The sequence below is a fragment of the Echiichthys vipera genome (genome assembly GCF_963691815.1).
Source record: "Echiichthys vipera genome assembly, chromosome: 14".
Lineage (NCBI taxonomy): Eukaryota > Metazoa > Chordata > Actinopteri > Perciformes > Trachinidae > Echiichthys > Echiichthys vipera.
The window spans coordinates 8985819-9013669 of NC_139839.1; the positions used below are offsets into that span (position 1 = coordinate 8985819).

General features: G+C 40.5%; 2 protein-coding genes across 2 annotated transcripts; one reads left to right on the forward strand and one right to left on the reverse strand.

Annotated features, from left to right (window-relative positions):
- Positions 1–3486: 3486 nt before the first annotated feature.
- On the forward strand, positions 3487–11912 carry LOC310956851 (organic cation/carnitine transporter 2-like; the record flags this gene model as incomplete). Its single annotated transcript, XM_083927226.1, has 10 exons — positions 3487–3882; positions 4555–4658; positions 4939–5093; positions 5213–5384; positions 6066–6192; positions 8147–8244; positions 9284–9498; positions 9725–9907; positions 10397–10532; positions 11822–11912. The coding sequence occupies 10 exons, from the start codon at positions 3487–3489 to the stop codon at positions 11910–11912; spliced, it is 1677 nt and encodes a 558-aa protein (XP_083783352.1).
- Positions 11913–16552: 4640 nt separating this feature from the next.
- LOC310956696 (organic cation/carnitine transporter 2-like) lies at positions 16553–27393 on the reverse strand. Its single transcript, XM_083927031.1, has 11 exons — positions 27094–27393; positions 25154–25336; positions 23535–23638; positions 22503–22657; positions 22141–22312; positions 20723–20849; positions 19654–19754; positions 18278–18492; positions 17795–17977; positions 17497–17632; positions 16553–16851 (listed from the first exon to the last, which is right to left on the reverse strand). The coding sequence occupies exons 1-11, from the start codon at positions 27298–27300 to the stop codon at positions 16782–16784; spliced, it is 1653 nt and encodes a 550-aa protein (XP_083783157.1). The 5' UTR covers positions 27301–27393; the 3' UTR covers positions 16553–16781.
- Positions 27394–27851: the final 458 nt, after the last annotated feature.

Consider the following 27851-nt stretch of genomic DNA (forward strand, 5'->3'; position numbering starts at 1 on the left):
TTATTACCAGTACAGGGGATTGACATCTTCAGGTGGAGACATTTATCTGACCAAGATACAGAATGATACAGAATACAAAAAGGATGTAATTAATACGCATTTTAAGATCCAAAAAATACCCTTCTGATCTTGTAATGTCTAAAAAATGAGAATAAAACACTTTACCTGGGGTTGCGTCATGTGAAAGCAATCTCGAAAGCAACTGTAAATCATTGTATTTGCTGCGGGAGTTTTCCTTGTTTATTCTGGTCCGTGTTTACATCCCACTTCAGGTCTGTGTACCTGAAGCGTAACAACACCTAGCCGAACAGATAACACACATGGAGCGAAAACATCCAGACTCGATGCTCATTTTCCCAAAGACTAACAGAGCAAACCTCAGCCATGCACTTCCAAATTTCAGACAGCACAACAAGTGTCCCACCAGATATGATAACACACTGGATCATTGCTATACAATGTTAAGACACCTATTGCTCTGTCCCCCGTGCATCTTTGAGACTTTGTGATCACTGTCTGGGTTCTCTTGACTTACAGGCAGAAACTAAAATCTGCTACGCCTGTGGTCAGGACTGAGGAGATGGACCAACAAGGCAAAGCTGGAGTTACGTGTCTGCTTGAACTGCACAGTTGAAGTGTTTTAATTGCTGCTGTTACAGACCTGGATGAACTCAGTGACACTGAACTTTTTTTTACTTTTTGAGTGTGCTGAACAAAAAACATTCAGCAAACAGCCCCGGGACTATCAGCACTGGTTCCCCCCCAGGGATGCGCGCTCTCCCCACTGCTCCCCTTCCGCTACACCACTGACTGCTCCTCAGGAGACCCGTCTGTTAAACCCGTGAAATTTGCAGATGACACAACAGTCATCGGTCTGCATACAGCTGGCCCAACTGGTTCAGTCATAACAACCTGGAGCTGAACATGCTCACAAATAGATGACAGTGGACTTAACTTGAACACTGTCTCCTATCACTAAACAGTACTGTGTCGGCTCTAGATACAGGTTTATGGAATCTAACTTCTCCCATGCAGGACCTTAAGTGGATTTCCAATGGCCGACACCATCAGAAACAGGTTCCAGCAGAGGATGTACCTACTGCGCCAGCTCATGAAACCTACCCCAGGAGCTGCTGATCCAGTTCTACTCTGCAACTGACAGTCAGGACTGCAGAAAAGAATAATTGGTTCCATCCTGCCCTCCATTCAGGACTTTACAGTGCATTTCCACCAGGTGATGCAAGGACGCTAGGGGACACACTGCTCCACTCGACTCGCCACTTGATGGAGTCCATAATGGTTGCCTGGCAACTGCACAGAATCAAGAAAATCCAAAACAGGAAGAACAAATTGTCATTTTTACCCTTTGGTTTTTGTACAGATTGAACAAACAAGATATAGCATCTTGTAAAACAAGATATAACATTAACCAACTGCTGGGGGGTGGATTTTGTTACTCCTGGACTGAGTTTCCCCCATATCCAATCTTTTCGCTATGCTCAGCTAAGCTGCTGCTGAATGTTTCCCTTCTAACCACAAAGACATGAGTGGTATACAATTTCTCAATTGCCTTAACTCTCAGCTAGAAACATTTATTGTATCATATAGTCAGCTGTTGAAGAAATTATGCCAGCGAGTATATCAAGAGTATAACTCTTTTCTTTCAAACACATATGTGAGATAGAAAGTCACTTGACAGACCAACTAATGTGTCAAAGGAAACAAAAGAAAGTAGTGCTTTGTATTTGGACCTTGCACCAAAGATACAATATATCTTACAGTTGTCACCACAAAGATAAAAGGCTGCGGAGTGCATCTGAGCCTTGTGTGGCAAGTGAGCTACAGGGAAGGTGGAAGTCATCATAAGTTACAGGTTATTATTGTGGCAGGGAGAGAGAGTCTGCCCTCTCTCTTCCTCTTTCACATAATGACGGACTTTTCCAACACAGTCATTTGTGCTTTGACGCTTGCTCATGATACAGCTGTCTGGGTCAGCGAGAGCTTCACAACATGATCATTGGTTTCCTTTTTGTGTGACTGAGGGTAGATAAATTAGTTCATACGAGCCACCATCCAATTGCTGAAAAATGCAATTCTCGCAGAAATCTCCAAATGTCAAAAAATTTTGATACATAATAACAGTACATGTTTTTTTCTGTGGTGTTCCTCAAGGTCCGAGTGTCTTAATGTGGTATTTTGGAGTGATTTTTAACCATTTTCTTTTTATCAATTCTTGAGTAGTGAAAAATGATTTAATTTAGAAACAAATCTGTGTAACAAATGGTATCAACCCAAAAACTGCTGCAACACCCTATGAGACATATGTGAGCATGAGAGTGGTCATCATCAAGGTAAATCATATGGGGCTAAGTCCTTATACTATTTCTCAGTTTATTTTAAATAATGAAATAATTTTGACAACAGATTTATACCTGTAAAATCTTACATGGTGCTGAGCTGCATCACAAATTAATCTTCAGGTTCCCAGCTTTTAGATGTTCAGACCCCCCTTTCCCCCGCGGGGACATAGCCTCTGTATATAGGGCAAGGTTAATCTTTAAGATGTGGCTCCTTGGCCCCAGAGGAACTTTCTGACAATCAGCTAAGAAATAATAACACAAGGCACTGAGTCAACCAAGGGGAGTGCAGAATTCCTAAACACAAGACCTCACTTGGCAAAGCATCCGTTATTTTATGACCATAAATCAATGGAATAATCTCCCAATGGAACTAATCACTACATCTACAACTTTTTAGACAAAACAAACACAGCAACCTTGCAGGATTTTGGAAAACTGTGGTGGCGTGTGTCTATTGACTACCTGCCTAACACCCTTTTGGCACTCTTTCAATGATTTATTTTGTGTGTGTAATCTTTATATGGGCTGTGGTTGGTGTGTGTAATGTGTAATCTCTCTTACTATTTCATAATTTTATGAACACATGCCCAGGGACTACAAAGCCTTAAAAAAGCATCTTAAACCCAGTGACACTACATTACATATCTCCTTGTTTTATATAACCTAATGTTAATCTTCATTGTGCATTGTCCCTGTTCAAATGAAGCCACGTGTATACCATGACGTGTCATGATTATAGGTTCTGACGCTGACTGTAGGCTATTTCTTATGTTGGAACTGAAAAAAATAGGTCATTTTTAATCAATAAAAATAAGTTGGACCTAGGCACAGAGACTAGGTTATATCTTATAGACATTCAAGTAATCAAAATGTTTTGACATGATCTGAATCTAGGATTGTTTCTTGACTGCGCAAAATGGAGGCCTTTTCCCCAAAGCTACTGTGGTACGGTTTAATACAAACAGTTAATCATCAGGATCGGTTAATTTAAGAACACCACAGAGAAAAATGAATACAGCGGGTGGTGGGTGGGTTGGTTCAGTAGCTGAAACAAAACCACTGCTTTGGAAAAGCTCAGTCCAAAGTACTCCATCCACTCCGGAGTGCTTTCGCAGCCACAAGCAACATGACCGACTATGAAGCTGCAACCGCCTTCCTCGGGGAATGGGGCCCTTTCCAGCAGCAGGTGTTTTTCCTCCTCTGTCTGACCGTCGTCCCTAACGGTTTCACCGGCTTAGCCGTCGTGTTCCTCGCCGACACGCCGACACACCGATGCCTCATCCCCGCGCACGCCAACCTCTCCGACGCATGGAGGAACAGCAGCATCCCGCTGGAGGAGAGCCAGAGCGGCGCATTAGTGCCAAGCAAGTGCGCCAGATACAAACTCCAAGATATACTGAGCTTCTCGGACAGAGGCTTACTGCCCGGCGTTGATGTGAACATATCTAATGTGGCAACAGAAAGCTGCTTGGATGGGTGGGAGTACGACCAGAGCGTGTACATTTCTACCATCACTTCTGAGGTTTGTGTCCTGCCAACGTCGTGCTGCTCCTGAAGGGTGGGCTATACTGTACAGTAGAGGAGGCTGCAGCTGCTCTCATGATGACAGAGAATTAATTTGCATTGTTTGTGTTTATTTGTGTGCTGTCTACAGGCTGGCTGAAGGATAACGCCCTTAGGCTACTTATTTTAACATAAGTTAAGTTTAGGTTACTAAAACATGTATACTTAAATATCTGACAGCTATTTCACAGATTCCTTATTGAGTGGGGTGGGTGAGTTTGAATAACTTACTGTGATTATCCATGACTGCAAAAACTGCATTTCATCTTGATGTTAGAGATTTAGAGATATTTTCCAGCTCCATCATCCAGATATCACCAATTGGAAAACAAGAGACAGAAATGGATCACGTTTAGGTGTTTCTAATATTTTGTCCATCCTCCTTATATGGGCTACACAATTACAGTTCAATATCCAGGGAATGGACACCAGGGAATATTGAGGCAAAATTAAGTTGAATATATATATACACCCCACCCCACCCCCCACCCCCACACACACACATACATAATAATTTATAACATACTAGTGGTACAGAAATTGCAACTCCAGGATTTAACACTTTTTGCGTTGATGTACGTGTGTGTGTGTGTGTGTGTGTGTGTGTGTGTGTGTGTGTGTGTGTTCGCAGTGGGACCTGGTGTGTGAGGACAGATGGAAGAAACCACTGACTTCTTCTCTCTTCTTCTTTGGTGTTCTTACTGGCTCCTTCATTTCGGGACAGCTCTCTGACAGGTTATGAGACAAAAGTTTTCTCTAATCTCTTCTAGGGTCAAAGAACCTTTTAAATATTCACTCCAGTTGTAAGCCTTTTTCTGCAGTGCTCCCCTTATGTAGACCCCCCCCCCCCCCACACACACACACACACACACACACCACACCACCACCACCACCCGCCTTATCTGGTGCCGGGCAGGTAGTTAGAGTGTTTTTGGTGAAAAAAGCTTCTAACTTGACCTTCCCATTTACACAGCGATCTTACTTGGTGCTTACCTGTATTTTGTATCATTTTCAGGTATGGGAGAAAAATAGTGTTGTTTGTTACCATGGCAATCCACACAGTGTTCACATTCATCCAGGTCTTCTCTCCATCCTGGACCGTGTTCTGCGCCTTGTTCTTTATTGTCGGGGTGGGGCAAATCTCCAATTATGTTACTGCGTTTGTACTAGGTAGGCTACTCCTGATCACTTCTACTCACTGATTCTCAGATGTGTTTAGTCACTACCTTGTTCACCATAGTGCAAAAGTGTCATTCATTCCATGTATTTTGAATCCCCCACTTTCTCAGGGACAGAGATATTAGGCCCACGCGTTCGGACGATTTTCTCCACCGCAGGCGTGTGTCTTTTCTTTGGTGTTGGATACATGCTGCTGCCGCTGTTTGCTTACTTCCTCAGGGACTGGAGGAAGCTTCTCCTCGGCCTCACCCTGCCTGGCGTCCTCTATGTGCCTTTCTGGTGGTAGGTAGGTGTGTGTTTGCCTGTGTGTTTGCATGAACATGAGTGACATGATTGGCCATCTATGATGTCAACTAATTGTATAAAGGCAAGAAATTATTTTTCTGTCAGAGTACCTGGTAAAGCAGTACTTTCAGGTCAATCAATCAGCATTATTCCTGCAAAAATAACTATCTAGAAAGATTGTTTTTTAACTATTCAAGGATGGAAACAGTAAGTTGATTGAGATATTTGATGGACAGAATCAATTAAATTAAATCTATCTTGATAAGTGATTATAAGTGAATATTTGCAGAAACTTCTTTGATAGTAAAGTAAATATGGTTGGGGTGTTTGGACTGTTGGTCAGACAAAACTTGATTTTTAAAATCTATTTATAGACTAAACAAACACAATAAAATTGTATCATTTATTGAATTTCAAAGTTATAATAAATATTAAATGAATGAATGAACATATATTGATTGCACCGCTCTCTAATGCCAGTCTAATAAACACAACAGCATTAGCCTACAGTATATCAACTTTATGAAGACTGTAAAGCTATGGAGGAACTCATTTGAGCATTATAAGAACTAAAAATATGGCCTTAACAGTACCTTTAGTGTACAGTATGTGTTCCTCTGTTCCAGGGAATTGAACATCTGTCCCTCTCTCTTTCCTCTCTGTTGTGTAATGAGGCAGGTTCATCCCAGAGTCTCCTCGGTGGCTGCTCGCTCAAAGAAGATTTAAAGAGGCCGAGATTATAATGAGAGATGCTGCTAAGACAAACAAAATTGAGCCTCCATCAGTCATCTTTAGTCCTTTGCAGGTAAGAGCTCACTGAAAAAGTTCCTCATGTAAGTGCATAAATACCAAGGTTGTGAGTCCTGGGCATGTGGTAATCACATGTATAATATGGTTAATAAATAGGTTGTTTAAGTGAAATGCATTATTTAGCAATCATTTATTATTATTTGTCACATGAAATTGAGTGTGCCTGACAGATTAGCACACAGAAAAAGAGTTACCAAGTTGAATGGTGCCGTTAGTAGTTACTCTAGGACCCAGCCAATTCCGGGTGAAAACAACACCACAGCTCCCTGCATGCCCCTGGAAACTGATGCGGGCACAGATGCTGGCCACCTCTCCGTCCCACGCTTACACACTGGCCAACATTATGCCTGGCAGAGAAGATGCTTGAATCACAGGCGGTGTTCAATTCCGCCACTCTCTGATGTAGAGATGGATGCAAAGATGGTCTTGCTAGTCCACGTAGTCTCGATCATATTCCTGATCGTAGCCATAGATCGTAGCAGAAAGCCGTTGTATTAACCTTTTCCAAGTTGATTTCCCATCCGGATGAGCAACTCATGCCATCACCGTACAACATCAACTACAAAACACAACTAATATTTATGAATAACACATAAAAGCATACGTTTGCCTTCATTTATCAGAGCTGACAGGAAGGCAGTACTATTATCATTGTCACATATATAAAATTACCAGCCCTGCTCCTGGAGAACTACTGCCCTGCATGTTTTTGGTTTCTCCCTATTCTAACACACCTGATTCTAATGATTATCCAACTCCTGACCAGCTCCAGCTGACTGGTAATGAGCACATCACTTCATGGGCAGATCATGCAAACTCATTGAACCCAGTACCTGCTCTGATGCAACTATGCTAACCACTGAGCTGGAGTGCCACGCTGCCAGTTGTTGAAGTTATTGGGGGAGGGTTTTCATATAAGTTTACTGCATTACTGAGAATAGGAAATATGACGTTAGTTTTTCATTCATTTCAGGTTATCATCATTGCACCGTACTATAATAGTCAGAACTTAACCAAAGTCAATGACAATAGTAATGACCTTGTTTGTAGAGAGTTTGAAATGGCTGAAAGTTTTAATTTATTTTATTTTTAAAATCTTTTTCGAGAGAGACCTGTCCAAGACGGCACCCCAGTTACAGCTTAAATATATAAAAAACACATCCAACAATCACTTGGATGTTTCAGCAAATTATTACACAAGTCTTCTTTAACCCTATAACCTTTACACCTAACCCAAGCCCTTAAACCAGCTCATACCTGTTTTCCCTACCAATACCGCTTTTCTCTTTGTCCATTTTCATCTTGTCACGTTAACTTTCAAGGTAGTGCGCCGTTTAGGGTTCACTGCTCAGTGTGATGTAATCATTTACTGCTCACAACTGCAGAATAATCTTAAGACTAGCTTTTATGTATGCTCACCCGCAGCTTTGTGATCATCTGTGTACAGATGCTGTGTGGAGCTAATAAGTAGTTGAGGAACTGAACAATCAGAGGGAAAAAAGTAAAAAACATGCTTGAATAAATGAAGCAGGCACATTAATGCATGAATATCTTACAAATATAATCTAATATAATGGTAACACTGTTAATAGTAGCAGCATACTGTAATAACACAACTGAAACTAAATGTGAACGGGATGAAAGGACAAAAATGTATCTTCCTAATGACAGCCTGGCCGATACAGGATTTTTGCGTTTAAAAAAAATCAGAATCTGAATTTTTGCCCCCTCATTGCACTCTGAACTTTTGCCTCCTTAAATCCTGATCCTGACATTTGGTACTACATGTGTGAATATGTGCACACGCATGTGTACCCTGAGCAATTCAATTCAATTCAATTCAAAGCAAGAGCAAGTGGTCACGCACTCACAAGCGTGACCAATTATTTCTAGACTGATGGCTCTGCTTGCTAAGTGTTTGTTGTTCCACGGGCTCTACTGCCCCACAGAAAGAACTTCAATGTGAGAAGAGGAAGGCCCACAACATCTGTGACCTGCTTCGTTCTCGGAACATCCGCTGGATCTCTGTCACGCTGTGGCTGGTCTGGTGAGTCCCTGCTGTCCCACCTGACCCCCACATTCAGTACAGTGACCCTGCATGCACAAATACACACACCTAAGCACACACACGTAGACGTATACTGAACACACGCTGTTACAAACACACAGACATGAGTTTCAGCCTATTCATGCGTCACTTCGACCACATGTCAGCCCATTTCACTAACAACAAATAATGACCTGTCAGGTGCTGTGAAGCCTGAAAACTAAGATCAAAATCAGATTTTATGTAACTGCACAGTATGTCGTTATTCTTCTTGTGCACTTCCTCCAAGTTCCATTTAGTCTTTAGAAGAAAACAAAAACATGAGTTAATTGTAGTGGGTGGATGAGCTCCAGGCTGCATGTCATTCTTACTAACTTTATGTAGTCCAAAAAGAATCTCAAGGATGCAAAAGCCAAATGTCTGCCAAAGTTTTTATCAATTTAAATAAAACTGCTCCGATGGACAGACAGTAATTGTTGCAACTGTCATTTACATATGCTGTTAAATTAAACTTACAATAGCAGATTTTTTTTCCCTTTTTCCTTTAAGCTCTGTCCTGCTTTCCACTAATTTCTTAGGGAAACATCCGGCTCTTTAGCTGCTAAATGCTCCACTGCTCACTTGCATAACCGTGTTTGTCTGCCATTTACTGCAGAGCAGTAAGCATTCAGTGGGTTTTTAGAGCTTTATTTATTTATTTATTTTATTTTTTTGCCTTCTGCAGCCAAATACGACCTCAAGAGTCAATCATTACCCTTTCTTGACACACATATATTACATTTTGCTGACAGGCCTTGGAATTCTCAGTGAGTATCTAGTCAGGTACAGGTGTGAAAATCGCTCCCTTTCCGTACAACTCATCCAAATTTTATATATTCACATACATTAACCATATAAAAGATGACCGTTTCTAGACACTGATAAAAGGAAATCTCCTTAGGTTTCTGACTACACTGCAGTGTCATGCCAGATAGCTACAGTACACACGATAAAAAACACCTTCTAGATTGATATTTATGCTTAACATTTATCCCCACAGGAACACTGTGACCATCGCATACTTTGCTCTCTCCCTGAACACGGCAAACCTTCATGGTAATGCATACTTCAACTGTTTCCTGTCAGCTCTGGTAGAGATGCCAGCCTACGCTTTGTCATGGGTTATGTTTCGCTGGTTTTCCAGAAGACTGTGCCTCGCCTCAACCCTCTTCATGGGAGGATTGTTTCTACTCTTCATACAGCTCATACCAGCAAGTACGATTGCCACGGTCATTCTCTTGTTTGTTCAGTTACTGTATGCAAGATCATTAATATCATTATATGGTATGTTCCGGTGCAATACTTTCTTTGCTCATTTGCAAGCACATTCAATTTCTTCCATTCAGCTTTTCTAATGTGTTACTTGACATGCAGCTATACCCTTTAATCTGAGAAAAGACCCACTTTAACCTTTAACAATGTAATGCTATGTCCCCTCTAGACCTAATTTATCTGGCAATAACATTTGAGATGATGGGGAAGTTTGCAGTGACGGCAGCATTTGCTGTTGTGTACGCATACACAGCCGAAGTCTACCCGACTGTTCTGAGGACCACGGCTTTGGGAACCTGCTCCATGGCCTCCAGAATAGGCAGCATCATTGCCCCATACTTCATTTACTTAAGTAAGGATGCTCTCGCCTCTGCCTAGAAGTGCAGTCATTTCATGTCACATCACTCACTGTTTTGGTTAAAAAAGGGATATTTATCAGAATTGACATTACCTATATTTTCCCATGCATGGAAGTGAATCGAATTATTTAGATGCACTGTTAAGAAAAGCTGTTTCTTTCCCAACTGACTTCCACTAACACTGCTAGAAAAAGAGGCTAACAAGAAGCTGGTGCCTCTACAGAAACAAAAACGAAGAACAAAAGTCACTGGAACAAAAACATAAAAGCAGGCTTGATTAGCACTCAGCTGGGATAGACCTCTCTGCTGAAAAAAAACCCAAAGCTTTCAGTTAAAATTTAAAAGTTTCTTTAAATCCAACCCACTAAATCTTTGAACTACTGATGCAGCCACATTGAAGTACTCTAAGTCTCTCTCTTTGTTCTTAACTGCTCTGGCCGAGGTTGTTTTTCACTGTCTTCTTCTTTGATGTGTTGCCACAGGAAGCTATTCCGTTTCATTGCCTTACATCCTCATAGGAAGCCTTACAGCTCTGACCGGGTTGCTGAGTCTCCTGCTGCCTGAGAGCTATGGAATGCCTCTGCCTGATGCCATCACTCACATGCAACACTTCCCCGGGTAAGACGAAGCCTCCCTGTCATCCAGTTTACATTTTTGTCTGGTTCTCTATTTTTATGTTGATTGATGTTGATTTTCAGAACATTTATCTAGGTTTGATGTTTTATTGTCTACAGCCATTAAGAATCATAATAATTAAAAATCATAATCTTTGTGTAAAACATCCCACAATTATTTTACTTGATAGAAAACATAAAAACATGCATCTCATTTGTAATGCAAAGAACATTTCCATTTATTTTTGTTGTTGTACAGGTGCCAGATTAAAAATGATTAACTCAAAAACATTGCCCTTTGACTGTTTTACAGTCTGGCTCAACTGACCATAAAAAATAGTTGGAACTTGCTCAATAAGTAACTTCTGGCAGTCCAAACACTGTGCTCAGAAAGAAACCCTACTTAACACGGAGGAATAGTTTGACATTTTGGGGAATGCGCTTCTTCACTTTCTGACTGAGATCTTGATGAGAAGATCAATAGGTCTATTAGTTTTCTCATTATACTTTATAAGTGCATTTCCCCATGTAGGGCTCTTTCTCTCACCCAGTAGTTTCAGGCAGACAATAGGTAAATTCACCTATCTGTGCTACTATGGGTGTGTTGGTTTTAAAATGGGGTGTGGTCAAGTGCATTGTTTTTCTGCTATTTAAAGGGCACATTGTTCAGATAGTAAGATTAGTGATGTACGGACTGTCCGCGGACCAACAGTTAATTAATTGTGGATGGATTGCGAGTTGGTGAAACAAAAATATCAGTTAAAGTTGTACTCCATGAGATTTGAGATACGTTGTTTCTAGCGGTCTCTGGGGCGGTAGGATGTAACTGCATTTGAGCCTGTACTTTCAGAGCCCTCCATCTTGTTACATTCACAGTCACTTTGTGTTGAAAATTTTTTAATTTATTTTTTTCTGCTCCTTTGTAAACTTGATTGAAAGACATTCACCAGTCCATCACCTTTATGTTGCCCTCTAAAACACACAAACAGTACAAACACACACTATTTACATCTAGCCCGCGAATGTTGCCACAGACAGATACTGTAATACTCGGTAAAAAAGGCAAGTAGAAGTGCTTTCATTAGTGGGTCATTGTGTTTTAAGTCACTCTTTGATAGATATGAACTCAAAAGGCATTTAAATAGATGGAAATCTTACAACTTTAAATAGGTTATTGGTGATAAGCCAATGCTTCTAACCCATTTAATGAGAATGGGAGATGACACTCTGACTGGTTTCATTCATGTAACGCCCAAAACTGCTAACTATCACTGTTGTTTTTTTTAACTCTAGATGTTGTCAGAAGACCCCTTATACACCCACACACACTGAAGAAAAGGAAAATGATGCTGGAAGGAAGTCTCCAGTTGAGGAGAAGCACTGATATCCAGATTGAGGTGAAAAACTGGACAATCATCATGTCTCTGTCCATGTTTCTGGTAAATATAATAAAATGTGTGCCTTAAAACATCTCCAAAAAACTGGAGTAATATTTCCACATAGTTATAAACATCATACCTATATTGTTATTGTAACTACTATACTGTAAAAAGAAAGGTTGAAAAGTGTAACCATCCTCTGTGCATTACAGATGCTCAGTGTCAGTGCAATTGTTATATAAAACTGCTTCTTACTGTATAAGATTAAATACTGTACTTACAGCTGAATATATACACACAACTGTATAATTCCCTTCACATCTAACACTCGCATGTGTCAGTTTCTTGTGGATATTTTTTACTATATATCAAATTTTAATTATTTTATTCACTTTTATCACCAGTAGTTTATTTTTCACTTCTTGGTCATGTCATTAAATCCAGTTGTACTGATTGGAATTCTGTGATTGATTTTCAAACAGTACAAATAATATTTAAACTTTTGAACGTAATAGTGCAATATTTATTTCATTTAATATTACTCCTATAAGTAATGTTTTAGACCAGTGGTTATCAAACTTTGTACATGACGTACCACCTCAGAAAATGTGCACTGTAAACATTTACAATACGTTAATTGATCAGTGTGTACAGAGCATCCAAACTACAAATATGTTAAATCAGATGCTTATCCACTAAAGTGTGTCAATGTGCTAATATAAATCCAGTTTAAACAATCAGTGATTACTATTAAAGACCAGTTTACTCACTCAGCTGTAACAAAAAAGGTGCAATGCAGCTGCCCACTCTGGAAACAGTGCATGTCCCTGTCGCTGTGTTTCTGAGCCCTGTTGGGTAAAGTTCTGCTGTGCAGGCGAACATCAGGGATGTATCAGTGGTAATACCAAATTTACCCAGCATCTCCAGAGCAACAGATGTGATAAACCTGAAATGTAAGAAATGGTTTGTCTAACAATAGAAAGGGAAAAAAACATCTGTCCCTGAATGAATCACTCAGCAGCAGATTACAAATGTTAAAAAAAAGTAGAGCGACACTATTCAGCTACGGACAGGAAAGTTTATTCCTTATCAGAAGATTATTTTTTGTTGACTGTCTTCAGCCACAGCCAAGGGATAGCACCAGAACTGACATGTCAGTGTTTTCAAAGGGGAGCATCCTATGTTCCCCGCTTTGACCGGGGAAGAGTGGACCCTTTCTGTGCAGGGGTCTGTTATTTTTTCAACAATCAGTGCCGGCAGGGGCGGCCGGTGGCAGGTCCTCGAGGCAACAATTTTTGGTAAATTGCTGGAAACTTTCCAGAAACAATCATATGACAGGAAATGCTAAACTTATTTTAAATCACATTTCAAGGATCCGAAAAGTTGAAGTATTTTCTAAGTATTAAATTATTTTGGAATTAATGTTTCCCTTTTTTTATTTATTTTGGAGAGTCCTTCAAGAACCACCAGAGAGAGCTTGAGTACCACCAGTGGTACAAGTACCACAGTTGCAGAACCAGTGTTTTAGACACTCATAATTGAGGTTTTGGATGTTCTTTTCTTGTGATGAATGGAAACTTCACGCTGTTGGGACAAAACGCAAAAAAAACAAAGCATCAGTTGGTTTCAGAAGGCAGAAAAACTGAAAAAAAAGCTGCACTTGTTGAACTGTATTATGGTACATTCAGGAAAAAGACTGACTCTGAGCCATGGTGATAAGCATGAGAGGGATCGGTTTTGGTCGTTATATTAAAGGAATAATCAATGACTTTTTTATGCTGCTATTTTCTTGACTGAACATCCAGTATTAAGATGGTCTGTAAGGTTTGTAAAAACCTCAGGTACTCTAGGGCGGACATCTTCAGAACGGCTTGTCGATTATTTGGTCGACAATCGGCTGTGTGTCCACAGAAGCGACTTATCTCAGCTGAAAATGCCACTTCTGAACATGCCCAGCAGAGACCGCCAGAGTGATCGCCAGACTTCGGAGGGGGCAGCATTTTTTACAGTCCCACTGCTGTGCTGTGGATGTTCAGGTAGGAAGTGACAGCGGATAGCTTATTTTTTCCACTCCTTATCCACTATGATTGGACGGCTGGGTAAAAACACTGACAGTGACGAGCACAGTGTTTTAAGTTGAACTGTCACTGTTGCTGTTTTTGTGTTAATACACTTCATTGCAGAGAATAATAAAAAATACACACACTGTCCCCAGGACAAAACGCTTTGGTGGCCAGGTAGTGTTCTTAGTGCACTGTGAAAAGAGAAGAGTAAGTATTATAGTTCCCTTTTAAGGATTTGAGCAAAGATTCATGATGTGATAGAGTCACATCCGTTTTTACAGGTCTCTGTGTTGACGAAAAAAAAATCAGATGTTTGAAGTAATGAATGGTTGCTGTGTTAGAGCATGTTTGAAGCCTACGCTCAAATATTTAACGTCTATAGTTATATTGTTAACTAAATACGAGTAAGACTGTGGAATTGTTCAATAAGTGCAACTTTCATAGTGAGTAAACAACACAACACTCTTAACTAGGCCCTAACTCTATCGGGATGACAGCGCCGCGCCAATCTTCGGTTAGATTGACCTCGGCAACAACACATTGGTGACTTGGTATGTCAATCAAAACGACGACAAAACCATTGGGCAGGATGCTGGCACAGAGCAGGAAGAAGATAATCTGTTGGAAGCACCCCCACTGACCCAGAAAATCTATGGTGTCATCATAATCTTCATTTCAGAATCTGAAACTGTCCCCTCCAACTCCTTTATCTCACAGACTATCTCGTCTTCTACTGCAAGAAAAAGAAATCATTATACCAGCGAGCCACGCCCACTATACATGCCAAAGCAAATATTGACATGGGAGATCAGCACTTTTCCTAATCACTTATGTCATGTCTAATGTATTTTTGCTCAACTTCTGACTGAATGTTCTCTATAAAGAACAAACTTGAAACCGGCATGTTTAGCACACTAATCTCCGTTTTTATGGCAGGGGTGTGCAAACATTACATCTGTGCTCCCTTGAGGGGCTGGAGGTGAGGGGGGGTCATCCCTATGTTTAGTAATACACACACTAATGTAGTTGTAAGCAGCGTTAGGAACATTTTTAAGTGTTAGTGTATTTGTGATCAATAATAACCTTGTAGGACAGCAGCCTGATGGTGTGTAGTGGTTATCACTGTTGCAGCAGAGCAAGAGGGTTAAGTTAACTTCATTTATTGGTGATTCTAAACTGGTTGATTTAATGAGAGTGTTAATGGTCATTTGTCTCCATCTTGTGTCAGCTCTGTGACAGTCTGAAGACCTGCCAAGGGTGTAGGCCTACTCTGCCTTTGCCCAATGTCAGCTGGGCTCACCTCAGTAGTGTACCAATGTTCCCCAGGTCCTATGTTCCCTGCTTTGTATGTGACCGGGGAACATTGGACCCCTTTTTGAAAAAAAAAAAATGTCAGATGTTCCTCGCCTTTCCCCAAAAGGGTCTTATGTTCCCCGGTCGCATAAGCCTCTGCCTTTGCGGATTTAATTCAGCATTTTGTTAGGGCTAGAGGATACGGTTAAGGGGTGGGGTTAGGGTCTACATAGACCTATGTGCCATGGAATTCGGCACTGATTGTGGAAAAAATAACAGACCGGGGTAAATAGGAACCTTTCTGTGTCAAGGAGGGAACATTGGACCCTTTAAAAAAAAAAAAGGGGTCAGAAACAGTGCAGAGAACATAGGACCTTTTTTGGGAAAAGCGGGGAACATCGGAGTTCCCCAGTCACATACAAAGCGGGGAAGATAATTACGCTCCCGAGATGAGCCTGGCTGACATTGGGCAAAGGCAGTGTAGGCCTACACTCTGGACGGGTCATCAGACTATCACAGAGCTGACACAAGATAGAGACAGATGACCATTTACGCTCACATTTATTTAATCAGTTTAGAATCCCCAATAAATGAAGTAAACTTAACCTTTTGCTGTGCTGCGACAGTGCTAACCACTACACACCATCAGGCTACCCTCCTATCATGAAAATAAACCAGGCACGAATGAAGCCTGCACATCGTTCCAAAGCAAAGTGTGAATGAGCAAAACAGGATTTTTTGTTGAGGCAGTAGATGAGCCCTAGCTTAATTGAACAGCACTCCCTGATTTTTTTTTGTAGGCCTTATGTGGACACACTTGGTCCCTCTCATCAACAGTAAAGGGGTGGCTGTGGCTTAGTGGTTGAGTGGGTTGCCCTCCATTTGAGAGATTGGCGGTTTGATCCCCAGCTCCCCAGCTCCCCCGGTCCACATGTCAAAGTGCCCTTGGGCAAGACACTGAACCCTGAATTGCTCCCCGAGCTGTGAATGGTTACATTAGATGGTATGTAGATGTCCTATATGTCTGCTATATAAGTACAAGTCACCCTTATGTAAGATCTAAATAACAAGTCTTTGTGCAGACAGATGCCAGAAAATGTCCTGCAGGTACCAGCCCTACATAGCTTTTGTGCTGTATCGAGTCTTAGAGTTCTCAACTGTCCTTGTCAGGTTATACATTACACAGTTAAACAGTTTTCAGATGCAAGAGCGTGTTGATCTGTCACTTGTTAACACATACATGTATATGCAGTGTCAAAAATGAGAAAACAGAGTAAGACAAACAAGTCTTTGGAAATGGCTAAATAAAGCACTTTAAATTTTAATTACACCATTACATTTTTACATTCACATATCTTAGAAAAGACTTGTTTTTCAAATGTATGATAAAGGAAAACTTTAGGTTCATTTGAATACTGTACTAAACTTTAAAATTCAAATATTTTAAAGGGTAAACAGTAATAATGCTATTCAATAGCAATATCAGCACATCACCTACATCAGTTAAGTGCTAGATAATCATAGTGGACTGTTCAGGAGTACCACAGGTACTGAGGTTTCTTTTCCATCGATGCATGGACACTTTATCCTGTTAGAAGGAGAAAAGACAAACAAACAAAACATGATTGGTTGCAGTGTTTTGCATAGAAGATAGGGCAATTATAAGTGAAAAGTATAAACATTGTTTTGCTGCTTTCAACTATCATCATCACAAGTACCGGTAGCTGCATTCACTGCATTGACTGGTGTCACTACAGTGTTAAATATAGTAGAGGTAAAATAAAGATTATCCTTGAACTTGCGTTTTTTCTGCCCACTTGGGGGCAGCAGAAGTCAACAGGTGAACTTGTATGCAAACACTTGCCTATTTACACAGCCATTGGTGAAGGAAGTATTCAGATCCTTTACTTAAGTGACAGTGCTCATACCACACTGTAACAATATCCAATTTAAATAAAGGTCTTGCATTAAGTTACTTGAGTTGAAGTATAATCAGGTAAACTAGTCAATGTCGTGACCGTTGCCCGTGACCGTTTGGGATTCAGAGAACCATGACATATCTGACATTTTTGCATGAAACATCACTTAAGGATAATAAAAGTAGTTGATCATGTTGTACATACCCCATGCTCATTACATCTATCCACCACATATTGTTACTTATAGCATGTATAAAATGAGTACGGCACAGGTGAAGCTTCATAACAAAAGCTGTACTTTTTAGGCAGCCTACCTTTCTCTCTTATTCATCTGTTGTATAGTTTCAGGTAGAGGTCGTCCAAAACTCTCTGGTAGGAAGAGAGCAGCAAAGGCAGACACCAAGGCCAGAGTCCCCAGTATAATATAAGGAAGATACAAGAGGTACATACCTAAAAAAAAAAACATGAGGGGAGATTTAGATGGGAGAGGAGCTTGGGTGCTTTTTGTGTGTGCACTCCAAACTAGCGGGTACGTCAGCACGTCACTACAGCTGCTTAATAAGTAAAATGTAATAAACGGTAATAATTATTATCCAAACCCAGTTTACTCACTCAGCTTTAACAAAAACGGTGAAATGCAGCTTCCCACTCTGGAAACAGTGCTGCACATCCCTGTTGCCGTGTTTCTGAGCACTGTTGGGTACAGCTCTGAAATGTAGGTAAACATCAGGGACGAACAAGTGGTAACCGCAAATTTACCCAACATCTCCAGTGCAAGAGACAGATTCGAATGACCTAAAGGATAAGGAAATTGTTTGTTTTTAAAAACAGAATAGCAACACATACCAGTCTGTGACTCGTGTTTGTATCATGCAAGCACATTCTCCTTAAGTGACACTTTCTAATAAGATTACAAATGCTTAAGTAACAGATAACCAATCCCCGACTCGCAATATGCCACCATTAAAAATGATCATGTCCCTATGAGTTTGTGATTAGTTCCTCCCCAGTTTTAGCTGTTGTTCAATCCAAGAGTTTGATAAATAGCTTCATTTTTACCCAGACTTGTTCTTTTGATTTTTTTTTCCTGCTTACTTTCAGGCACCAGTTGAATGACATACAGTGGCGCTGCTGCAAGGAGCAAGGTACAAATGACAGACAGCCGTCGTGGAAAGTATCTCAGAGCCAGCCAGCTGGAAATGTATGCTGGTACCTCTACAGCTGCTGAGATGAAGCAGCTGATGTAGGGGTTAGCATGGAGTTGGCTTGTGTTGAAAGACAGGCCATAGTATCCAGTGATCGAAGTGAACCTGGGCGAGGCAAAGACACAGTCATAAAACAGAGTGTTGTATGAAAAGAAAGGCCTACTGTTTTCCAAAAGTAACAGTTGTACAGTAACAAGTTGTATAAATACTGTATACACTCACAGGCCACTTTTTTAAGTACAACTGCTCGCGCAAATTTCTAATCAGCCAATCACATTACAGCAACTCAATGCATTTAGGCATGTAAAGATGGTCAAGATGATCTACTGCAGTTCAAACCGAGCATCCGAATGGGGAAGAAAGGTGATTTAAGTGACTTTGAACGTGGCATGGTTGTTGGTGCCAGACGGGCTGGTCTGAGTATTTCAGAAACTGTTGATCTACTGGGATTTTTACGCACAAACATCTCAAGGGCTTACAGAGAATGGTCCCAAAAAGAGAAAGAAAATATCCAGTGAGCGGCAGTTCTGTGGGCGCAAATGCCTTGTTGACGCCAGAGGTCAGAGGAGAATGGCCAGACTGGTTCGAGCTGATAGAAAGACAACAGAAACTCAAATATCCACTGGTTACAACAGAGGAATGCAGGAGAGCATCTGTAAACACACAACAGGACCTACTTTCTAGCAGATAGGTAACAGCAGCAGAAGACCACACTGACACTTTATTAAGCACCAGGTGCACCTGATAAAGTGGCCGGTGAGTGTATGTAGGTTATTTGTATAGGTAGATTATTGTTGAGGACCATTTCAGAATGAATCAACATTAGATAATGACTCAATGACTGAATCAGCCACTTGATTCCTGGGTCCATGGACATACAAAACTGCATCATACGTCGCAATTTATGTTTTGAATTTTAAATTATAGACGGGCTAAATGTGTCATTCACAGTTTTCTATATAGTTTGCTGAATAGAGAAACTTAGCAGAAGAGGCCCGAAACAAAACCCTGGTAGATGCAAATGCTGTACAGAAGGGAGTCACATAAGCAGTCCCCAAAATCACCCTTCCGCTGTGAATACTTTAAACAAAGATTTTATCCAGGAACTTTAACGTCGATGGCTTGTAAGTTGCCAATGTGTTGTCAAATCTGTGAAGAGAATCTCTTCATGTAGTAGTGTTTCGTCATGTGTTTTCTTGAGTCGTAGTGCAATAGACCCTCTCTGACATTGTAAGTTTATGATGGCGATAAAAGGTTTTTACTTACGACGCCAAGCTGAGAATGAGTGTTGTGTTTCTGATGCTGCTGGTCCTCACTAGGTCAAAGACATTGTGTCGTTCTTTAGACTGTGTCTTTGTCTGATGCACCTGCAAAATACAAAAACCCAGGACTCACCTTCTGTCTGTTTGGTCTCTTGGTAGTCTAATTTTCAACATACATGGCAGAGAAAACATGCTGGTCCCTATTGAAAAACAACAAACCTACTGCAAAGAATCTTGGCGTCTGGTTTGAGAGCAATTCAAATTTTGAGCAGCACACCACAAAGCCTGTGCAATCATATGTGTATTACCTTTGTCTCATCGTGCCTGGATTACTGCCAATAGTCAGCTGAGCAACTTTGGACTTTACAGAACTCAGCTGCCAGGCTTTAATTCAGAATCAAGAGATGGGATCAAATCATTCCTGTCCTGGCCTCTTTACACTGACTCCCAGTATGTTTTAGAAGAGATCTGAAGAGTTTACTGATTACCTTTAAGGCTCTTCGTGGCCTCTGTTCTTGCTATATCTCTGAGCTTTTTAGCACTGTATATGTCGGCATGTACGTTGAGCTCCTCAGGCACAGAAGTTAAACTTAATTGGAAGGAGCATTTGCAGTCAGGGCCCTGAGGCTCTGGAACGATTTTCTTTTGTTTTTTGTCTTCATGTAAAGCACGTTGAGTTGCCTTGGTATGAAATGCGCTATATAAATAAGGATGCTGTGCCTTGCCTTGAGAAAATAAGGTCGGCTTAGTCAGTGATCTTTAGGTCTATTCTTTAACATACTTTCATAACAGTCTTTCCAGAATTTGCATGTGAGTGTGTTTTTTTGTCTTTAGTTTTTTTTTTTTCAAGTGTCTTTCATTACATTAAAAAAAACAGGTTTTCCTATTCTTAACTTTTCCTACACTTTATTGTTTTTTATACATCAAATTTTATTCATCGATTGCATGACTTTGTTTTATATTGTGAAGCACTTTGTAACATGAAAAAAGCTTCCTGAATAAATATCATTATTACAATTATTGTTATTGTTCTATAGTGAATGCCAACTACAGGCATCATCAAGTGGACTTACACTGTAATCCCGAAAAATGACCCTCGGAGCCTGAACTTTGTTCCACTTAGCAGCCTTTCTCATTATGGCCTCAGCCTCTTCTACTCTTCCCTGAGAGAGCAGCCACCGAGGAGACTCTGGGATGAACCTGCCTCAGTATTAAACAGGGAGAGAAAAAATGAGGTTCAGGCTGGATCTGAAGGGCTTAAAAGACAAAGCAACAAAGGTGGTGAATACAAGTTATAAAACCTCTTTTGGGAAAGAGTTTAGTCATTAATAAGGATTGCAGTGTGTCCTTTTAAAAAAATCTATATCATATAATCAAGTCTTAAATGTGAATGTGGATGCAACTTACAGGGACAATGTCTTACTTTGAAATGCAAATATGTCAAACAGGTGTAGAATTTAATTTGCAAACTTGGTTTTCGTGTTTAACTTCACCCAAATTGAAATAACTTGCGCAGTTATTTAGTGAGTCTGTGAGTCACTCTACCATTCTTCTTAACAGAGTCAAGGCTTTACTGGTTTTAAGATATTTCATTACAACAAAAATTCAGATACTCCAGACTTTGTCATCAGGGGCATAGGTGAGGATGGTAACCTGACACTCGCCAGACAAATTTCATTCCGCCTTGCTTCACTCATTGGAGCTAGGCTGAGTCAAGGCAGAAGCAAGTGGGAATGAATTCATCTGGCGATAGTCAGGTTATAAGGATGGTGCAGCAGGTGCGACGCACTGGGGCCCTCGACATCCCCAGGGGCCATGAAAGGCCGCCCCTCGTGAAAAAACACATGGAAACATTACGCTGTTCCGTTACCATCCTCCATTTGATAGCCTGAGATCATTTGTCAAGAAGTAATGTGAAGCTGACTGGTATTTGTCCGCTTTCTCATACATCACAGTCATGGTTGTATGTAATCCCACACAACTCATATTTTCTCCTCCTTTTCTTTAATGTATGTCTATATGGTTTCAGTAATGATACTTTAACGGTAAATAAAATAAAAATAATCATAATCACAATTACTTCATTTATTTTGTTTTATTCTCAACATTTACAAAAGGGCATGGACTGCTGGGAAATCTGTTTTTTATTCACGGCCAAAGTATCATTACTGAAATCAAATAGACATACATTAAAGAAAAGGAGGAGCAAATATATGAGTTGGATGGGATTATACACAACCATGACTGTGATGTGTGAGATAGTGGAAAAACATCAGTCAGCTCTACATTATTTCTTAATGAACTGTTCTCAGGCTATCACATGATGGTGAAGTAGTGGAAAAGTGTAATGTTAGCGGGAAGGGGGTGCGTTGCACTGGAAGCACCGCCCTTACGACACTGGGCCCAGCGCAAGACTTGCACCGGAGCCTAGCACAACTACACTACGCCACTGTAATTCACTGTATGCTTTATTGTAGTGAGAGCAACTAACCACCAGAAGGGGATGTAGAACAGGCAAGGCAAAGACAAAGCCAACAGGAGAGACTTCCAGTCCCTCAAAAAGTAAGCGAAGAGAGGCAACATCATGTAGCCAATGGAAAAGCTTAAACACGTGCCCAGGGATGAGTAAAGGACTCGCAATTCGCCACTAAAGATCTCAGCACCTGCACACAGAGATAAAAAACAAACAAACATATGGACATGTGGTGAACCAGTGAAAGGCAAGTTGACATGTACAGCATTTTAACCAACTTACTGAACCATCTACACCATCTACATTCCTTCCCTCAAATATATAAAACTACTGTGGCAGTATGTATGTGGTAGTTTATATAATGCAATGCTCATATGTACCCAGCACTAAAGCAGATACAAAGTTGGACACCTGTCCCAAACCATTGATGACGAGGAGGATGGTGAAAATAACCCATGAAGTGGAGAAGGCTTGAATAAAGGTGAACACCATCTGAACTGCCATGGTTGCAAAGAGAACAGGTTTTCTTCCGAATCTAGGAGGGAAGTTAAATAACCAAAGTAGAAATGAGAAAAACAAATGCTTACCAAAGTATTTATAGTGAACGTGTATCTTTGATGTACAGATGCGCTGACCTCAAACATATGGAACACACTTTACAATGATTTCGCTAAATATGCCTGCTAAATGTTTTACAGTATCCTAGTGCCTAATGAAGTATAAAGCACTGCACATCATCAGTGGCGGAGACAGTTCTGATATTCCTTACTCAAGCATAAGTAGCAATACCACAATGTAAAAATATTCGTAGTAACTTACCGGTAGTTACATCCCCCCACTGTGGATTATACTGTATAACACATCACTATGTAGTCTAACACTGGAAAAGGTCTGTTACATAATATGGCAAGGAACGGGCACAACAATACAAAAGCCAACATAATGGATGTTCATACCTGTGTAACATTATACTAATATCGCCATAAAAGAATAATAGCTATCTTTGCCATTCTTGATTATTGAAAGTGTAGCTTACTATTTTCACCATATACAATCATGGAGTTACAGCAAGATCTGAAACGAGTTTCCACAGCAGACATCTTGACATGTCCCAGTAGTAAAAGCACAGGTGTACTAAACATTTCTGATGATTGCATTTCACTTCCGGGAGGCACTGGTATTGTGCATGCTGGCTCACAGGAATAACTAGAACTCAGCCATTGTTAACGTCATCAATTCCACCTTTGCTTTATTATTATGATGAATTAAAATGTCTGCTGTGAAAAAGGTATATACTATATTAAGTGCAGTAATTAGTCAGTTACTACTATGCAGTATATAGGGGGTTTAAGGTTTAGAAGCACTGCATATATTGTATGTGGTGTATCACCTAGAGCTGGTGTTTTCAGTACCTGTCTGAGAGCTGTCCTGAGAAGAAGGATCCAAGAAGAACTCCGATGAAGAAAACTGTGGTGGTGAATGGCTGCTTCCACTCCTCACTGCACACCAAGTCATACTGGAATAACCACATGTAAACAGTTAAATAAACTGCCAAGGAGATATCTATGTTAATGCTATATACTCTCTGTGGCTCTATATGACACTTACAGTATTGTCTGATTGGGCTGGCAGTATTTCATATTTTGCTTGTTAAAAAATCCCATAAAATGACCAATACCAACAATATTTTCAGTGAGTCCATCTCGAGTCATATTATTAGCGTTGCCTGATGGTTGTGATTGGACCACCATGGGGGCCAGATATGCTGGAAATTAGGCTGAATGAAAGAGGCGTCAGACCCGTCTACCAGAACAGGTAAAACATGAGTTTGGCAAATAGGTGTGGTGGGCAAAACCGAAAAGCCCATGGCTGCAAGAACACCAAGATCTACAAAAGAAAATCCCTAAACTGACAACACAGGGTGATCTGTACTGCTGTTAATTGTATACCTATTGGTTTAGAAAAAAAGAGTTACCAGCTTGCAGATGCACATTGCTGTAGCATTGTTGTTTATATACTTTTGTCATGTAAGGGCAGTTTTGTTGCCTACACCCAACAGGCACCTTTTGTTTCCTAAGCCTAATGTAACCGTCCCGATCCTCTTCCGGTTGCCGGAATTTAATAGAACATCATATTTTGTACAATATACACATTTTTGTGCATTACTTTTCGTATGATATCCTATGAAGATCCTATGGCAAGTGCGGACATGTGCTCCTTTCTATTTGTTGTTATTTTAAGTGCACATATAAAATCATGGCAATTTAAACCACATCCCAGCATCCACCTGAGACTGGCCATAATATGTGCATCATTATATTGGGCACCTGAGGTTATTCTTATTCTTCCCTTCTAATTTACAATAGGGAAGTAAAGTCTATGACGTGTGTATAGCATGGTATTTGGAGTTATCCACCATCCAAGAGTACTTTATAAAGAAATGCTAAATGGAGTCTGACATTCCTTTGTTTAATCCACTTAATTTGTTTACACAGGAAATGATTTTGAATGACTGGATGTATTTTCTATTCAGTGTCCATATCTGAACCCTGTGTCGATGCACATGTGTTAGCCATGGCACATCTATTGTGTAGCCTTGTATTTCTTACGTGTACTCATGTACCTCTCCTAAAAGTACAAGTATTGTTTGTATTTACTTGAACAACGGAAAACTGGTTAAACCGAGAGAGAGACATTATAAGGAGGGGTTACATTCAAAATATTTTCCTCTTTAAGCCCATACAAATATAAACCCATGACAAGCCATGCCTTACATAAACACATTGCCTAAAGGCAAATACAATACAGACGGGAACAGGATTGATGGTACATATGCAAAGACGGCAAACACCTCAAAGGGTGCAAGACAAATTCATAGATTGGGAGATTGGAAATGAGAATTAGGAGGGGAACTGCAGACTATAAGCACAGAATGTGGCTCTAGAACACACACACACACACACACACACACACACACACACACACACACACACACACACACACACACACACACACACACACACACACACACCTCAGAGATTATGGTAGATTGGTAGATGTCTCTGCTGTAACTCCACCCGTCCACACAGCCCTCCTGCTCCAGATCAGTGAGGTTGACGTCCCTGCCAGGAATGAGTCCCTGAGCAGAGAGGTTTCTGACCACATCCAGTCTGTACCTGCTGCATCTGCTCAGCTCCTGTTTCCCATTCACCACCTCACAGTCACAATGACACAAACTGCATTAGTGTTATTAGTAACATTTACTTGCAAATAACGAGAAATAATTGTATAGACAAAAGAAGTATGTGGAATTAATTGTAGATCTAAAAACAAAACATTTGTTAGCACTGATCATGATATAGTAGATAACTTAGTATAACATAAAGGGTTAGGTATTAGAGGGGTTTATTTAAAATAGGCAACAGTTTGTATAGATAGGCGTGTATAAATCAACATGTAGATTTTACATGTGGAGTCCCACAGGGATCTGCATTCGGCCCAAGTTGTTGATTTTATAAATAAAGGACTCACAGTATGTAGGGTATCAAAGTTGCGGACATTTTTGTCTATTTACTGTACAGACAACGGAAGAAAAAATTGCAGCAGATTTTGGAAGTGATTGAAATAGTTTTTAAAAAAATGAGAATAAAATTTGAACAAAAGCAGGCTTATGATTTTGGAAATTATAAAATAGAAACTAATGATACAGATAATTTTAATATAGAAAGAGGATATGAAAATACATTTCTGGGTGTGATATTAGACCAAAAAATTATTCCAGTGAGCATTGCAGTTGTATGAAAAGCAAGGCAAATATTGGAGCATCGCTCTGTATTTTGCATATGCATTTGTTTTACTGAAACAATAACTTTGGAGATATGGGGTAACATGTACAAAATCATTTTACACTTTACACATAAAAAAAATGCCATGAGGATAGCAAACAATCACAAACACACCAGCATGCAGAATTAAGGACACATGCTTTGACGTCCATGGGTCTTATAGAATTTAAGACTGCACAAATGATGTACAAACCGAGAAATAATTTACTTCCTGGCAATATTCAAAACATTCTCTCAGACAAAGAGGGAATTATAGCCAAGGAGGGTTATTGTGATGCAACAAGACAATGGTGTCCTTACGCTACCCTTCTACAGTATACTTACATAGCCTCACCCTGTAGGTTGCCAAACCACTTCAACAGGGAGTTGACTTTATAAAGAAGAGGCAGAAAAAAATAAACTACAAAACCTTAATCAAGTATCATCATTAAAATATTATAACAAAGTATTCTGGAAAAAAACTGCAGTAAAATCACAAAACGACTTTGCAAACCTTGTGATTACCATTTATACTGGTTTGTGACTATTGCTGTTATGTTTCACAAAGCAGCCCATTATACTTACGCGTCACAGTCCCAAGGACTTTCTCCATTTATCATGCAGTGAACCCATCACGTAATTGATGGCACTCTCTCATGTTGCCTATACTGTCTTCCTGAACTATCATCCTGGAATTGACCACTTCATTGGTTGAAGTTAAGATGAGTCGAGGTGGCTTTAATCCTAATTGTAATAAGTAATATGCAGACTTTAAACCGGGAGAGACTTCCCATTGTATTAAGCAGTTCATGTTTTAGTCCAAGCCAGAAATTGCATCAGTAAACAAAGTGCACGTGAAAAACAATATTTCATTAAGAAGTCTTAATTGGGAGCTTTTTGTTTTTAAACTCTACGACGTGGCTCCCCCCTTCTCCTAAAATGAGAACATTTATAGAGCCTTTTGCTGAATTAGTTCACATTGTACACATTGTTCTAGTATAGGCTACTGTAGTCATTTCCGTCTGGCTCTATTGCGTTGCTATAAACATCACTCAGAGGGAAGTTGGTGCGAATCCAAGATTTATAGTCAATTGTCTCGTGCGCACAAAATAAAAAATTACATATGTCGCGCGGGGCGCAGGCTCACCTGTATAGGAATTACGGTTTGACGCCAGTCATCGGTGAGGTTGGACTCGGGCACAAGGCAGTGGTGACTTGGTACGTCTCCCACGAAAATGAGGGTGAAAGCACCAAAGCCATTGGGCACGATGCTGGCACACAGCAGGAAGAAGACTACCTGCTGGAAACGGCCCCACTGACCCAGAAACGCTATGGCGTCCTCGTAATCCATCATAGTCAAAGGATCCTCGTCTTTCTAAGTCTACGGTACTTTCATCTGTCTTCCTGCAACTGTGGCCTGCACAGACTGTATCTTAAACAATGCCCGCCCTCCATACTGGGATGAAAATGTGGTTATGATTAGACATTCCTCCTCGCCCCGCCTGTCATAAAGCCGCCGCCCTAAAAAAAACCGGGACCGCTGCCAACTCTTGTTTAACGTCAGACTCAGACAATTGACGCCTGTCATTCTCACAGCACCCCCCCCCCCCCCCCCCCCCATCCGCCCTCCTCCAAAAAAAAATTATCAAACTGTTCACTCATACCTTGGCACGCGCAACATGTACTTTTTAGAGAGCTTTGCGCCCAGGCTCTTTTTGGCGCACCTGGACACAACGGGGGGCGCCTCGTTTTAGGTGATTCTCAATTATTTCGTGGAGCTGTGTGTGTTCAATGTGTCAGGCTCCAACATGTCTGGTGATGTGCTAAACGAGCTACGGGATAATTAATTTGTGTTCGGTGGTTTTTCAGTTAACACAAAATATAACCGGTTCTGCTAGCTTTTCT